This window comes from Watersipora subatra, chromosome 2, assembly GCF_963576615.1.
Source record: "Watersipora subatra chromosome 2, tzWatSuba1.1, whole genome shotgun sequence".
NCBI lineage: Eukaryota > Metazoa > Bryozoa > Gymnolaemata > Cheilostomatida > Watersiporidae > Watersipora > Watersipora subatra.
The window spans coordinates 70,386,329-70,401,367 of record NC_088709.1 but is presented as its reverse complement, the minus strand read 5'-3'; the positions used below and the strand labels follow the sequence as shown (position 1 = coordinate 70,401,367).

At 35.7% G+C, this 15,039-nt stretch overlaps 1 protein-coding gene across 1 annotated transcript in view; it reads left to right on the top strand.

Annotated features, from left to right (window-relative positions):
• Window positions 1-13,718, top strand: part of LOC137388501 (zinc finger protein 271-like) — a 30,334-nt gene extending 16,616 nt beyond the window's left edge. The window contains exon 7 of the mRNA XM_068074988.1: window positions 11,484-13,718. Coding sequence (XP_067931089.1) covers window positions 11,484-13,483 — 2,000 coding nt within the window. The 3' untranslated portion in view covers window positions 13,484-13,718. The remainder of the gene's footprint in view (window positions 1-11,483) is intronic.
• Window positions 13,719-15,039: the final 1,321 nt, after the last annotated feature.

The following is a 15,039-nucleotide window of genomic DNA, read 5'->3' as shown; positions in this document are numbered from 1 at the left end:
TCAACGTTGAGAAGACTTAAGAAGTTGCTCCCTATGAGTTCAGCATTTGCCTTTTTGGGTAAATAAATTCTTATGTTTCCCATCCTTTACGTCATTTTGACAAATAAGCACGTCATCATTTAAACTTGTTTTTTGTTTCAGTGAGCGACGAGTCAGGATTTCACATTTGTCATATATGCCAAGCTAAATTTGTCAACAAATGTTCCCTCACCCAGCATTTGAAATGGCATTCAAGACAATCCGGTAATGCTTTATTAGTCTATTAATTCTATATACTGCTACTAGGACTATATTAGCCCTAGTTAGATACATCTGATACATTAAGATGATTCATCTGGTACATTAGGATTTAATGACTTCAAATGAAATAACACTTGCTAGAATTCCGATGCATATTCTATTCATAATTGAATTTCGTACCTAGTTGTTACTGTGAATGCCAGCATATAAGACACCAAATTACAAGCTTAAAAATTCATCCTCGACTTATATGGCAGTCCCATTTTCTTGACACAAATTCGAGTATACCCTAGGACACTTATGTATTCGCGTCATCTAACTTTCTCATTTTCGCGGTGTTATCCTCCCGCGAAAATTTCATGAGGGAAACTAAACTATCATAACGAACGATTGAAAACGCAAAGTTAAATAGCTTTGTTCATTGATAACCACAGTAAAATCGTCATATTAAAAATGCAGGCAATTTTCGTCTGTGGTTGGGCTCAATGGGAAATTTCTGGTAAACTCATTATAGCTAATACACTGACTGAGCAGCATGGCAAAGCAAATTAAGATGATATCAGTTTAGTCACCGAATTTGTAGCTGATAAGGATAAAAGTTTGGTAGGTGAAGTCATAAAATTGGAGAATAATCTTACAGAACTATTACTTTCACCACTGTCAAAGACAGTGTTGCTACTTTAATTAGCTGTATAATCACGGAAATCTTGATTGGCTATATTGTCATCATAAACTAATTACCTGTTTTATGGCTTTCGCGCCGGTAGTTAATGAACTCACAGAAAAATGTTCATTTTTAGATTAGAAATTCTCCAACAGAAGTTTAAAATTGCTTCGTTGTTTTAGGCTGATTTTATAGAGCAATTTTTGGACAACACTGTCAACTTCATAAAACTCTTAAAGACCGTGGTTTATGTGGTCAACGAATAATAAAATCAGGTTACCACGCAATTGCTGAGAAAGTCCAAAAATGAATTTATGGCAGTGGCCCTTAGAAAACGCACAAATGTGTTTATGGCAGCGAAAGGGTTACACAGTTTTGGTTGTGAAATTGGTTGTGACCTATCTATTTTCTTCTTCTTGGTATTCAAGTGTGAAAGTCACTGCGGGAGGGACTTATGTCATTGATAGTCCAAGAAACAAATGGCAGCAAGTGATCAAATTGAATTATCGATCTCACCCACACATTTCAACCTGCGGTTTACAAATACGAACTAGTCCCAAAATGAATTTTTTTTCTTATTAGCGAACTGGACCTGAAGAATGTAATCTCTTTTATCCACTGCATTTATTTTCACATCACTATATTTTCGCATTCATCAGAGCCGCAAAATTAAGTTGCAACGAAATTTTACTCTGTGTGCTACTCATGAAACTTAATACTAGCGAAATCAAAGTGTCCTAGGGTATATTCAAACTTCAGGAAATCATCACAAATCGAAATGCTATGACATATAGTGATTTATTTATAAAATAATAAAATACTAGTAACCCTACTATTCTTACTACTATTAATGCTACTGTTCTTCACAGCTCAGATTGTCATAGCAAAGGTCATCTTTCAGTATAATTATTATTTTGAAAACATTTTTTTTGTAGTATCCGCATACGGCCCCACACTTTGATAATAAATTTGACGTATCGACTAGTGTTCATCCTTTTTCTTGTACATGAATCACAATTTTTGATAAAAATCTGCCTAGCAGCAATGATTTTTGCCAAAATATGTGTTATCGTAGGTGGCAGTTCCGTTCTATTGGCAAGGCAGGTATATGATGACCAAGTGTTGTGTTTTTTTGCCCGCTTGTCTTCACCAGAACTGTGTCTCCGCTTATTCCCTAGTTTCTTGCATTGCCAATGACGGAAAAAAAATCTGGGTATCGGAGGACGTGGTTGATTATTGATAGCAGTTTTCTCATCTACACATCACGTTTCTCTAATGTGGACGGAAATTTTTCGATCAAGTGAATTGAGTCAGAGAAGGGATCAACTTATTTGGCAAGTACATGTGAAAACCAGAACTTTTACATCAAACGAATAGACTTCGTCTTTTACGCTGATTTGTGATTTATTTTCAACAAAATTAGTTGAGCAAAAGAAAAAAGCTGGAGGAGTGATGAAGCTTATAATACGCAATAGCATAGCTAGTCGTGGATTTGAGCTTGTCGTCATCAGCTTTATTCACATGTTAAAAGATACAACTTAAGTTCTCTTTTGAAACTGGCCACCTTCTCTATGCCTTTGATAGACTAACGGAGTTGATTCCAAAAAATGGCTTGTTGAAAATCCATCCTGCGATGGCCTGCACAGGAAGAATATTGTGGGAGATTTAAACAGGAGTTTGAGAATCGGGTTTGATATACAGTCAAACATGGATAACTCGAACTTCACGGGACCGAGCAAAAGTGTTCGAATTATCAGAGCATTCAAGTTATCAGAGCACTGTCACAAGTCCATGTATTTACTTATTTATTAGTAGATACATGTACATATGCAAACTATAATATAAATCAAAAGCACAAATGGCTTGTTTCAAATTAAATGCTTCTAATGTAAAGTTTAAAACGTTTTTATCAAAAAGTATAGAGATTTTTCTATCACTTGAGATTGGTTTGTTGTTTGAGGTGATGTTATTGCCAGGACGTTTTTTTTAGATTGACATTGGCAAAAATTGATCGTTGTTGAAATGCTCAAAAGAAAAGACATCTTTTTCTTTTGAGCGTTTTACCCACGATCAATTTTGCCGAGTTTTCTTGAAGTTTATGCAACTTCAAGAAAAAGTTACCAAAGAAAAATCCCTTACTTCACCTGGGATTCGTTAAGAGCAACACTCCGAGGCAGTTCAATTAAAAGTTTTACGAGGTTTAACGGTACATTGTATATCACTCACGCTTTTTGAATGGATACTTATTGAATGTACACACGTATTCTGTGTTTAGGTCAAACGATGAATAGTTTTTTAGCTATGACAACGTATACGTTTAATAAAAACATTTTTAATACGTTTTAAACATTCAACATTCTGACGTTGATTCAACACGGAATCGACGTAGGAAAACTATTCGTCACGGGCTAGCCGGGTCACGCACTCAAAAATTTTCGCCACGCACATACAAAACAACATGCTGTTTTTGTTTTGTATGTGCGTGGCGAAAATCCTTGCGCGCGTGATCCGGCAAGCCCGTGCTATTAATCGTATAGCAGTATAAATCAAATTTGACCAAACCTTTAGAAAAGTCGTTGACAAAATTATTTTGCCGATGGTGGTAATAACAACGCTTATGAATTACGAAAAGATGAGGTTTACCTCTATGGCTTTGAATAAAGTGATTTTCTAAAGCGATAACAACCGTTTCGGTAGCCGTTGGGCAAAAAAACAGTTCGAATTAACAGTGTTGAGTTCGAGTTATCTATAACAATTTATCATTACGTGGGAACGGACCAAAGAAACTGTTCGAATTAACCATGTTTTCGAGCTATCCGTGGCCGAGTTATCCATGTTTGACTGTATTTGGAAATTCTTGATGGGCTAAAAGTATAATGCTATATGAATATAGTGAACTGATAGGTAGTATGGATGAAGATTTCAAAGAGGTTTGGTGTGGGTGAGGCGAGGTTTTTTTTGAATGGTTCTTAACATGTGTTTTTGCAGTGTTATTAAATTTTCAAGATGGGTGGGAGGTGCATTGCCCCATGTCTCAATGCAATATGAAAGTTTAGAATTTACCATGGAATTGTATAATAAAAGCAGAGGTTTGCACGGTAAATATTCAGATGTGTGGTAGAGTAAGCCTGATAAGGGTCTCAGTTTTTTAGTAAATATTTGATGTGTTTTTTCCAAGTGAGATTAGAATAAATGAAAATACCTAAGAATTTAGTGTGATCTGTCTGACCAATTGGTTTGTTGAAATTGAAGAAGGGATGAGGGTTAGCTAGATGAAATTTATTTTGGCGGGTTTTAGTAGCATGAAAATAGTATTATCAACGTTTAAGGTGAGTTTGTTAGGAGTACACCAGTTTTGAATAGCGAGAAGTTCGTTATTTAAACAATCTATGTGCTCATTTATGTTAGAGGATTCGAAAAAGAGATTAATGTCATCTGCATAGAGCAAAGGTGTGACAATGTTGGTGACATGCGTTAAATCATTTATGTAAATTAAAAAAAGAGTTGGACCAAGGATGGAACCTTGAGGTACACCACATGTTAAACCTAGTATGGAAGATAAAACGTTACCGATGCTAACGAGCGAAAACACGAAATTAAATAGCTTTGTTCATTGATAGTCAGGCCTGGATTCACTGGTTGCAAGTTTGGGTGGCTAATGTTAGGCGACTAGTTATGAACACCTAGGGTGTGAAGGAGGGCGGTTGTAAGCCCCAACAGGTTTCTCTCATATAGGGCCTCAGCCAGGCCTCTCGTGTGAAGTTTTGAATTTTTTTATTAGAAAGTATCAACATTTTTCTATTTTTTGAGATTTGTTTTAGGTGATGTGACTGACGAGACGTTTTTAAATTACAATAGGCAAAACTTTACTGCAGTTAATACGCTCAGAAAAAACACATATTTTTTTTTAGCATTTTAACAAAGATCAATTTTGCGGATTTTATTTCAAGTTCATTCGGAGGTTTTTACGCTTTCGATGGGACATGGCCAAGCGGATGTTTGGTAGAACTTGATATTTTTCAAACCTTTATAAAAGTTGGTAATGAGAATATTTTGCCACTGATGATGATAATCATGACGCCTAAGAACTACTAAAAGTTGATTTTTGTCTCTATGGCTTAGGATGAAGTGATATTTTACATCGATAAAAACCGTGTCCATGGCCGTTGGGCAAAATACTTTTTGAATAAATTATGTTGAGGTCGAGTTATCTGAAGCAATTTATCATTGCGTTGGAACTGACCAAACAAATCCATTCGAGTTAACCTTGTGTTTGAGATGAAATGTTACATTTTATCTGAGGGCGAGTTTTCCTGGTTGGACTGTACTTAGCTATGAAAAATTCCCATGAAGTTGGGGCGGCTCAGCCGGCCAGCCGCCCCAGGGAATACGGGCATGTTGATAGTCTAAGAAACAAATGGCAGCACATGATCAAATTGCATTATCGACCTTGCCCACACCATTCTACCTGCGGTTCACAATTACAAACTAGTCGCAAATTGAAATTTTTTTATTGGTTAACTGAACCTGAGAAATCTAATTATGTTTGTTCCACTGCATTTATTTTCACATCACTATATTTTCGCACTCATCAGAGCTGCGAAATTAAGTTGCTGCAAAGTTTTACTCTGTATGCTACTCACGAAACTAAATACTAGCGAAATATAAGTGTCCTAGGGTATATCAATTTCTGTAGTTAGTTCTTTTTCATTATGTATTATAGATTTTGGGCTGATGATGATGATTTAGTTTTGCCAATCCCATTATTTAAAATTTGCCATCGGTGTTTAAGCCCAGAAGTATTTTTTATTAGGGATTCAAGAAACAGGCAAACATGGATAACTTGCCCACAGATAGCTCGAACACATGGTTAACTCGAACGGTTTTTTTGGTCCGTTCCCACGGAATGATAAATTGCTATAGATAACTCGAACTCAACACAGTTAACTCGAACTGTTCTTTGCCCAACGGCTACCGAAACGGTTGTTATCGCTTTAGAAAATAACTTTATTTCAAGCCATAGAGGTAAACTTCAACTTTTCGTAATTCATAAGCGTCATTATTACCACCATTGGCAAAATATTTTTGTCAACGACTTTTTTAAAGGTTTGGTGAAATTTGATTTATACCAAACATCCGCTTAGCGATCGCCCTTCGGAAGCAAGGTAAAGTGAGCTAATCTTTGCATAAACTTTGAAAAAAATCGGCAAAATTGATCGTGGGTTAAACGCTCAAAAGAAAAATATGTCTTTTATTTTGAGCATTTCAGCAATGATCAAGTTTTGCCAATGTCAATCTAAAAAACTTCCTGGCAATAACATCACCTCAAACAACCAACCAATCTCAAGTGATAGAAAAACCTCTATACTTTTTGATAAAAACGTTTTAAACTTTACATTAGAAGCATTTAATTTTAAACAAGCCATTTGTGCTTTTGATTTATATTATAGATTGTATATGTACATGTATCTACTAATAAATATGTAAATACATGGACTTGTGACAGTGCTCTGATAACTTGAACGCTCTGATAATTCGAACACTTTCGCTCGGTCCCGTGAAGTTCGAGTTGTTCATGTTTGACTGTAGTTTGATTTGGCATTGCGGAGTTCCATGGTTATTTGATTCCTTAACTTTTTGTATCAAATATTTAACTTTGATTTAAGTGGTAAGTTTAGTGTTTGAGAGTAGAGCTAGTCTCTCTTTAAAATAAGCTTGTATATATGAGCTAAAATCTAAGGTTTTCTGTTAGTTTTGTGATTGGGTGATGAAGGGGTATTAATGAAAGGAGTATGCTTGTTGCAAATTGTTTCAAAGATGTCTAAGAAAGTGTTATATTTTGTTTAAGTAGAATTTGTTTCATATATTGAGTGCCAGTTGATGTTAAAAAGATCAGAAATAAAAGCTTATTTGTGATAGGCTGTATCTACTTGTACACTGGATTTCACGGTAGTCCTACTTAGGTAAACGTAGATAGTACCTCACAGGCACCTTGAGGCTCCGTACAATATTGTACATGTAGTCTTTGTGACTGGCTGAATTTCAGTTGCTTACTTGCAGGAGGTTAGCTTTGTGCTAATGCCTCCTCATTGGGGATAATAATGCATTCCTCTGGGGATGTTTGGTAAATCCGATTTAGGAATACGAAGCTGGCAGGAATAATGGGCAATGCTCCAGTTGAGTTTTTGCTTTAATAAGTTCAAATGAGATTAGGAAATTATGAAGAGAGTGCTAACCCGTCGCCACAGTGTTTGAATTATGTAGTTTGTACAACAACATGGTATAACTTTTAAAATAATGTCTAGTTAATTAATACTTTCTAACAATCTCAAATGGCATTCCATGTTCCAAGTAGTTCTTCAGGAGAGATTGAGGTCGCAATATAATATTTTCGGAAAATAAAAAATCATTGCTTAAAGGTTGACTTGCAACAACATTTACATTACATATATTTGGTATCAAAATGTTCACCATGTCTGACTCTGCTGTGTTGTAGTGTACAAAATGTGTGAAAATGTGATTACAAGCTCTTAAAAGCTCAACACAAACAGTTGAAAAGTAATAGCCGTAGGTTGGAATTCCTTATTTTGATGACGTATTCAACTCGACGTGGTTATGTTTTGACACACTGTTTTTGAATCGAAAGACCAATAAAAGGTTCAATATAGTAGCACTTCTAGTAGCACTAGTTTATGTCAAACACTTCAGGTTCTACCGGAAAGTCCGTTTAAAATCTAGCTGCTCGCTACTTTTCAGTTTCATTTCGGCTGGTTTAATCATCTAGTCATGATCTGATCATGGGACTCAAATTTCCCACCAAATGGCACGAACACTTTTTGCAGCATTTTTCAACCATCACAGGGAACCAACAGGCTTGTCATGTTCATAGGAGGATGATGTGTACCCCTTCGAGCTAAGGTTAAAAAATTAAACTGATCTTTAGGCTAGGTTTTGAGATATCATTGCTCAAAGTGACAGCATTACAATGATAATGAAATAGACGTATAAGGACAATAGACATAGTTTTATTAAATGCGTCAAGTATATTTGTTAAAGAATAGAGAAAGCTTAATATTAGTATGCTTTATTATTTATCTTGAGGTGTTGACTGCTGTTCTAAAAAAAGAATCAAGGAGATTGACCAACCAGAAGCTGAGATATAGCCAGCCAAACACAGGTCTACCAAAAAACATAACTGTTTTGGTAATCATCAATAAATGACGTATGAAATCGACTTGTGTGCCATTGGTCAATTAAGCCAACTAATGTGCTCTCCTATAACAATCACGGCGTTTTAATTGGTTTAATCCCTGGAAGTATAGAACAATCAAATTGGGCCTAACAATCATTGCTCTGAGAATTCCGAACCAGTCCCTCTGACGTGTAGATTAGTTTTAAAATAAAATAATTACACGCATATATTATTTCGCAACATTCTGCTATCACTTTCTACAACTTATATTAGTTACATCATTTATTCTATACGCAGTTATATTACTATTTTGTATAATATGCATTATGATAATTATATTAATCATAAAAATAATCATAGATAAGATAATAAATCAGTAGAAAAATCAAATGAAAAGTTATTGTTTTCTTTTCTTACAGCAAGAGCAGCACGGTCAAGTTTTTCTTTTTAAAATTATGGCTGTAGTGAACTTACAGTCTGTTAATAGTGACGATAATCATGAAAATCAACTGAATGCTGCAGTAGATACACAGTAGAAAAATGATTATTGAACAAAAATTCACATTCCCATTTCTTATTCTAAACGAACTGCAATCGCGGATGTCGCATATTGACTATACACGCGCCGTTCGTTGAACAGAGGATCTTCAGAGCATATCCGTGGAGATCGAGTTAAAATTTGAAGCCCAATAGTCAAAATCTGCTCTTCTGTTTTGAAAAATCACGGCGAGGGGTTGTGGGCAAATGCCTTTACCACACAATGTTTGCTTGATTTTCCTGAGAAACCAGAGCTAGTCTGTAAATTATTTACTATCGCGAGAAGCGTTTCACATCTCGTAGCCAAAACGATCATTATACGTAACGACGGTAAGGGTGCGCAACTCCGGCACATGAACATTAAGTCGATTTTATACGTCACAGTTTTCGGGATTTTCGAAGGGTTTTCCTCTGATTCTTTATTAGGTAGACCTGTGTTTGGCTGGCTATATCTCAGCTTCTAGTGGGTCAATTTCTTTGATTGTTTTTTTAGAACATCAGTGAACACCTCAAGATAACTAATAAGGCATAATAATATTATGCTTTCTCTATTCTCTAAATATTTTGACAAATGGAGCTGCATGAAAGCGTAAACAGAGGAACTTCATGTTCAACTACGTCAAATTTGAGCGGTTTTGAGAGGGATTCCAACCAACGGCCGTTTTCTTGATGTATGCGAATAACTGCACCTTTTGTGCAATTAGGAGCTTGTAATCACATTTCCACATATTTAACACCTACAACACAGCAGAGTAAAACATGGTGAACCTTTTGATACCAAATAACTGTAATGTGAATTTTGTTGCAAGTCAACCTTTAATTCAACTCACTGTTAGTCATGCATGTGACTCAGCTGTTACCGTGTTTTTGTGCTTTTCGATCGGTTGTGCTCATAATGTATAGCTTTATATATTGTATAATATGCTTTTGTTGCAATGCCAAGTTTTGTATGCCAAATCTTATGTATTTTGTTATCCCGCCACCAAACGAGCGGAAGCGAAGTTTGAGAGTTTTTATGATAAATGCATGTGCACATAACTTACGAAAATTATTCATCAACATTGAGACGAACCCTTGTATCAAACTTTCATCCACAAATTTAACCATCGTTTTGTAGATTGGTTAAAGTATAATAACGATACAAACACGTGCAAACCTATTTAAATATGCTACCAAGTCTTTGTAAGTTATCGAAATTCTCTTAAAACTTACCCATCTGATCAGATTATACACAAATAGACAGATTCATTTGGCCGAAAATCGTTATTAAAACTTGCTAAGCCTCACTTTTATCAAAGTTAAGACCCGAAATTGAAACGCCGAGCTACAGGGATAGAACGATTAAGTCGTGCGCAGCTCACGAAAAAGGACGTGCACATTTCACCAGTCTATAGCATTGTCGAATTGCCGAAGATTTCTGTAACTATTGTAGGAGTACTGAAATCGTTTCATCTTTGCCATTTTCAAAGCATCTGACTTTTTAGAAACATTTGAGTACTTTGGTATTCTAACTGATGTTATAACTTGCTGTTTGCTATATATAATAACACCCACACCCAGTACATTACAGCCACCATTGCAGTTATCCTATTGCACTGCAGTGCCATTTGACTGCTAATATTGCATTTCTCAACCTCTTTTCAAGTGCTAGAAATTCCACTGTCATACAGCCCACGACCAAAGTGATATTGGAAAAAAAGGGTACTGATGGTTGAGAAATGCAATATTAGCAGTCAAATGGCACTGCAGTGCAATAGGATAACTGCAATGGTAGATGTAATGTACTGGGTGTGGGTGTATACAACAAATAGCAATAATGAAAGGAAAATATTATATGCTTATATCTCTCCCCCTGCAGTAGGAGAAATGAAAAATTGGCCGATATTAAAAGTAAAATGCACTTATATTATTAGAATAACCAATATGATTAATATAGTAATAATATAAAACCAATACACAATTTTGTTTACATTTAGAAACGTCATAGTTTTTATAATCTCATAAGTATAGTCTCATAATCTTAAAATCTCATAAGAATCGTTAGAAAAAGATCTCTTCGTTATTTCCTTTACTTACACTGCGTTGTACATCAGTTATAATACCGAAGTACTCAAGAGTCTAAAATGTCAGTTACTTTAAAATCGGCAAAAATGAAACGATTTCAGTACTCCTACGTTAATAACAGAAACCTTCGACAGTGCTATAGACTGGTGAAATGTGCACGTTATTTTTTCGCAAAATGCGCACGACTTTACCGTTTTATTCTCTGTCGCTCGGTGTTTCAATTTCCGGTCTTAACTTTTATTAAACCAAGCTTTTCAAGCGTTTTGTGATGATTTTCGTTCTAATAAGTCTGTCTATTTGTATATAATCCGATCAGATGGGTAAGTTTTAAAAGAATTTCGATAATTTACCAATACTTGGTAACATATTTAAATATGCCTATATGTGTTTTGTATCGTTATTATACTTCAACTCATCTACAAAACGATGGATAAATCTGTTGCTGAAATTTCAAGACAAGGGTTCGTCTCATTGTTGATGAATAATTTTCGTAAGTTGTGTGCACATGCATTTATCATAAAAACTCTCATACTTCGCTTCCGCTCGTTTGTTCGAGCGGAATATTTGTATGCCAAATCTTATGTATTTTGTTAAAAATAATATGAAGGTTTTTATAATGCAACTTACATTACTTTCCATTAAACTTGCTAACTAAATCGGGCCTCATTGCTGTTCTACTTATTGCTCTGCTTCTCCAAATTTTGTCAAAAGGTTATTTATTCAATTTTATTATTGGTCAGAATATTTTCAAGAATGTATTCTATCGATATTGTCCTACTATTTCAGATTCTCTGGATTGTATGAAGTATGCAAGAGATATACCGGCAACTCTGAATCGTAAAGAATGCGACTTCATATGTACCTTCAATCATAAATTGACTAATAGCTGTAAGTCTCGCACATCCAGAACTGAGAAACCCTATGCATTTACTCATTGGGAATATAGGTCTGTACGGAGTGGTAGTTTACAGACCTGTATGAAATCTCATACAAGAGAGAAACCCTATGCATTTACTCATTGTGAATATAGGTCTGCACGGAGTGGTAGTCTACAGACATGTATAAAAACTCATACAGGAGAGAAACCCCATGCATGTACTCAGTGTGACAATAGGTCTGCAGATAGGGGTAATCTAAAGACACATTTGAAAACTCATACAGGGGAGAAACCCTATGTATGTACTCAGTGTGACTATAAGTCTGCACATAGGGGTACTCTACAGAAACATATGAAAATTCATACAGGGGAGAAACCCTATGCATGCACTCAGTGTGAATATACGTCTGCATGGAGTGATAATCTACAGAGACATATGAAAACTCATACATGGGAGAAACCGTATGCATGTACCCAGTGTGACTATAGGTGTGCGCAGAGTTGTAATCTACAGACACATATGAAAACTCATACAATGGAGAAACCCTATGCGTGTACTCAGTGTGAATATATGTCTGCACATAGTAGTAATCTACAGACACATATGAAAACTCATACAGGGGAGAAACCGTATGCATGTACTCAGTGTGACTATAGGTGTGCGCAGAGTTGTAATCTACAGACACATCTGAAAACTCATACAGGGGAGAAACCCTATGCATGTACTCAGTGTGACTATAAATCTGCACATAGGGGTACTCTACAGAAACATATGAAAATTCATACAGGGGAGAAACCCTATGCATGCTCTCAGTGTGAATATACGTCTGCATGGAGTGATAATCTACAGAGACATATGAAAACTCATACATGGGAGAAACCGTATGCATGTACCCAGTGTGACTATAGGGGTGCACAGAGTTGTAGTCTACAGACACATATGAAAACTCATACAATGGAGAAACCCTATGCGTGTACTCAGTGTGAATACAGGTCTGCACATAGTAGTAATCTACAGACACATATGAAAACTCATACAGGGGAGAAACCGTATACATGTACTCAGTGTGAGTATAGGTGTGCACAGAGTTGTAATCTACAGACACATATGAAAACTCATACAATGGAGAAACCCTATGCGTGTACTCAGTGTGAATATAGGTCTGCACGGAGTGGTAATCTACAGACACATATGAAAACTCATACAGGGGAGAAACCTTATGCATGTACTCAGTGTGAATTTAGGTCTGCACATAGTGGTAGTCTACAGACACATCTGAAAACTCATACAGGGGAAAGGCCCTATGCATGTAGTCAGTGTGACCATAGGTTTGCAGATAGTGGTAATCTCCAGAGACATATGAAAACTCATACAGGGGAGAAACCCTATTCATGTACTCAGTGTTACTATAGGTCTGCACATAATCGTGATCTACAAAAACATATGAAAGTTCATACGGGAGAGAAACCCTATGCATGTACTCAGTGTGACTATAGGTCTGCACGTAGCGGTGATCTACATACACATATGAAAACTCATACAGGGGAGAAACCCTATGCATGTACTCAGTGTGACTATAGGTGTGTGCAGAGTTGTAATCTACAGACACATATGAAAACTCATACAATGGAGAAACCTTATGCATGTGCTCAGTGTTATTATAGGTCTGCACAGAGTGGTAATCTACAGAAACATATGAGAACTCATACAGGGGAGAAACCCTATGCATGTACTCAGTGTGACTATAGGTGTGTGCAGAGTGGTAGTCTACAGAGACATATAAAAACTCATACAGGGGAGAAACCCTATGCATATACTCAGGGTGATTATAGCTCAGCACGAAGTGGTAATCTACAAACACATATGAAAACGCATGCAGGAGGGACACTTGATACACTCCAGCATTAAACAACCTGTGAAATAGCAGTACTATTGAAACTCTTGTATAAAAGTAGCCTTTTTTCTGTTCATAGCTAGCCTGTCAGTCTGTAGCTTATATTTATTCTAGTGACTTGATATCTCAGCTCATTGCACTTATAATGATTCACTGTGGAATATCTCCTCATATTTCTTTTATCAGTTATTGAATTTATTAGGACTTTTATTCTTACATTTTGCATGATGCTAAATTATGTATATTGCATAATTTGAAAGTCGGTTGTGTTGAATGTAGAATGGTTTTGACAGCGATATGTAACATAAATAAATATTAATAAAATAAATATTTAACTATCTCAAACTTTTGTTTTACAATAATAAAATAAATATTAATTCTAGCTGCAGACCTAACCTACTGTACGTAATTTAACTAACAACGACAATAAAGATATACATGTATGTTTATTATATCTCTGAAATGCAATATTAAAAGTTAAACGGCAAGCTGATGTGTATTATACAGTTTGAAAGTTTGTTGTGTTGTGAATGTAGAATGGTTTTGACAGCGATATGTAACAGAAAGCAAGCGTTAGCATTTACGCGTCTGGAAGTTTTATGCAAACATGACTGAAATAAAGAAATATTCTTGTCGTAAAAGGGCTTTGTAGTAACGCCCTGCCTTGTAGATAAGATTTAAAGAAATCTGGCTGGTGTTCTAGATAAGTTGAAAAACCTTCGGTAATTGGACAAAAACGTAGGCTGATAAACTGTGTAACACATTTTTGTACCTGTAAATCGGTCTACGCCTCAAGCAGTCTCAAACAGTACACAAACCTTCTTGGCAATTAAACAATGCCATAGACTGGTGAAATGAGCACGTTTTTCCCGTGCTGAATTGCGCACTGCTAAATAGTTCTACTATCTGTCGCACGGCTTTATTGGCGTTTCGTAGGTCGGTCGAAACTATTAGTAAACCAAGCTGTTCAAGCGTTTTGTGGTGATTTTTGGCAGGATTAATCTGTCTATTTATGTATAATCCGACCAGATGGGTTAGTTTTAGGAATTTGTGGTAACCTTTCAAAGGCTTGGTAACATATTTAAATAAGTTTATATGCGTTTTGTATCATTATTATACTTAAACAACTTTACTGAAAAATAAATAAATTTGTTGATAGGATTTCGTTGCACGGGTTTGGTGACGGCCGTTAACAGATAATTTTTCGAGAGTTGTGTGCACATGTGCATTTATCATAAATCTCCCAATCAATTGCTTCGCTCTTGTTTGGTCGTGGGATAATAATAAATTTTATTCTAAGCTTTTCAACATTAGTAAATTTGACTACATGCACAGTTCAATAAGCACAACTTTTGTCCTGCACACCAAGTAGATGGGAGACTACCTAGGTTGATGGAATGTAAAAAAAAACTAATGATAAAGCTTACTGATTAAATTAGTTGTCATTATTGCATTAAAATTATTTACCCTGTTATGTATAATAGTCGAGGTGCATAGCTTGATATTCAGTCTCAGTTAGTTTCCATATTGATGTTGTAAATATGACCATTTCTTCATGTGTTTTACAGAT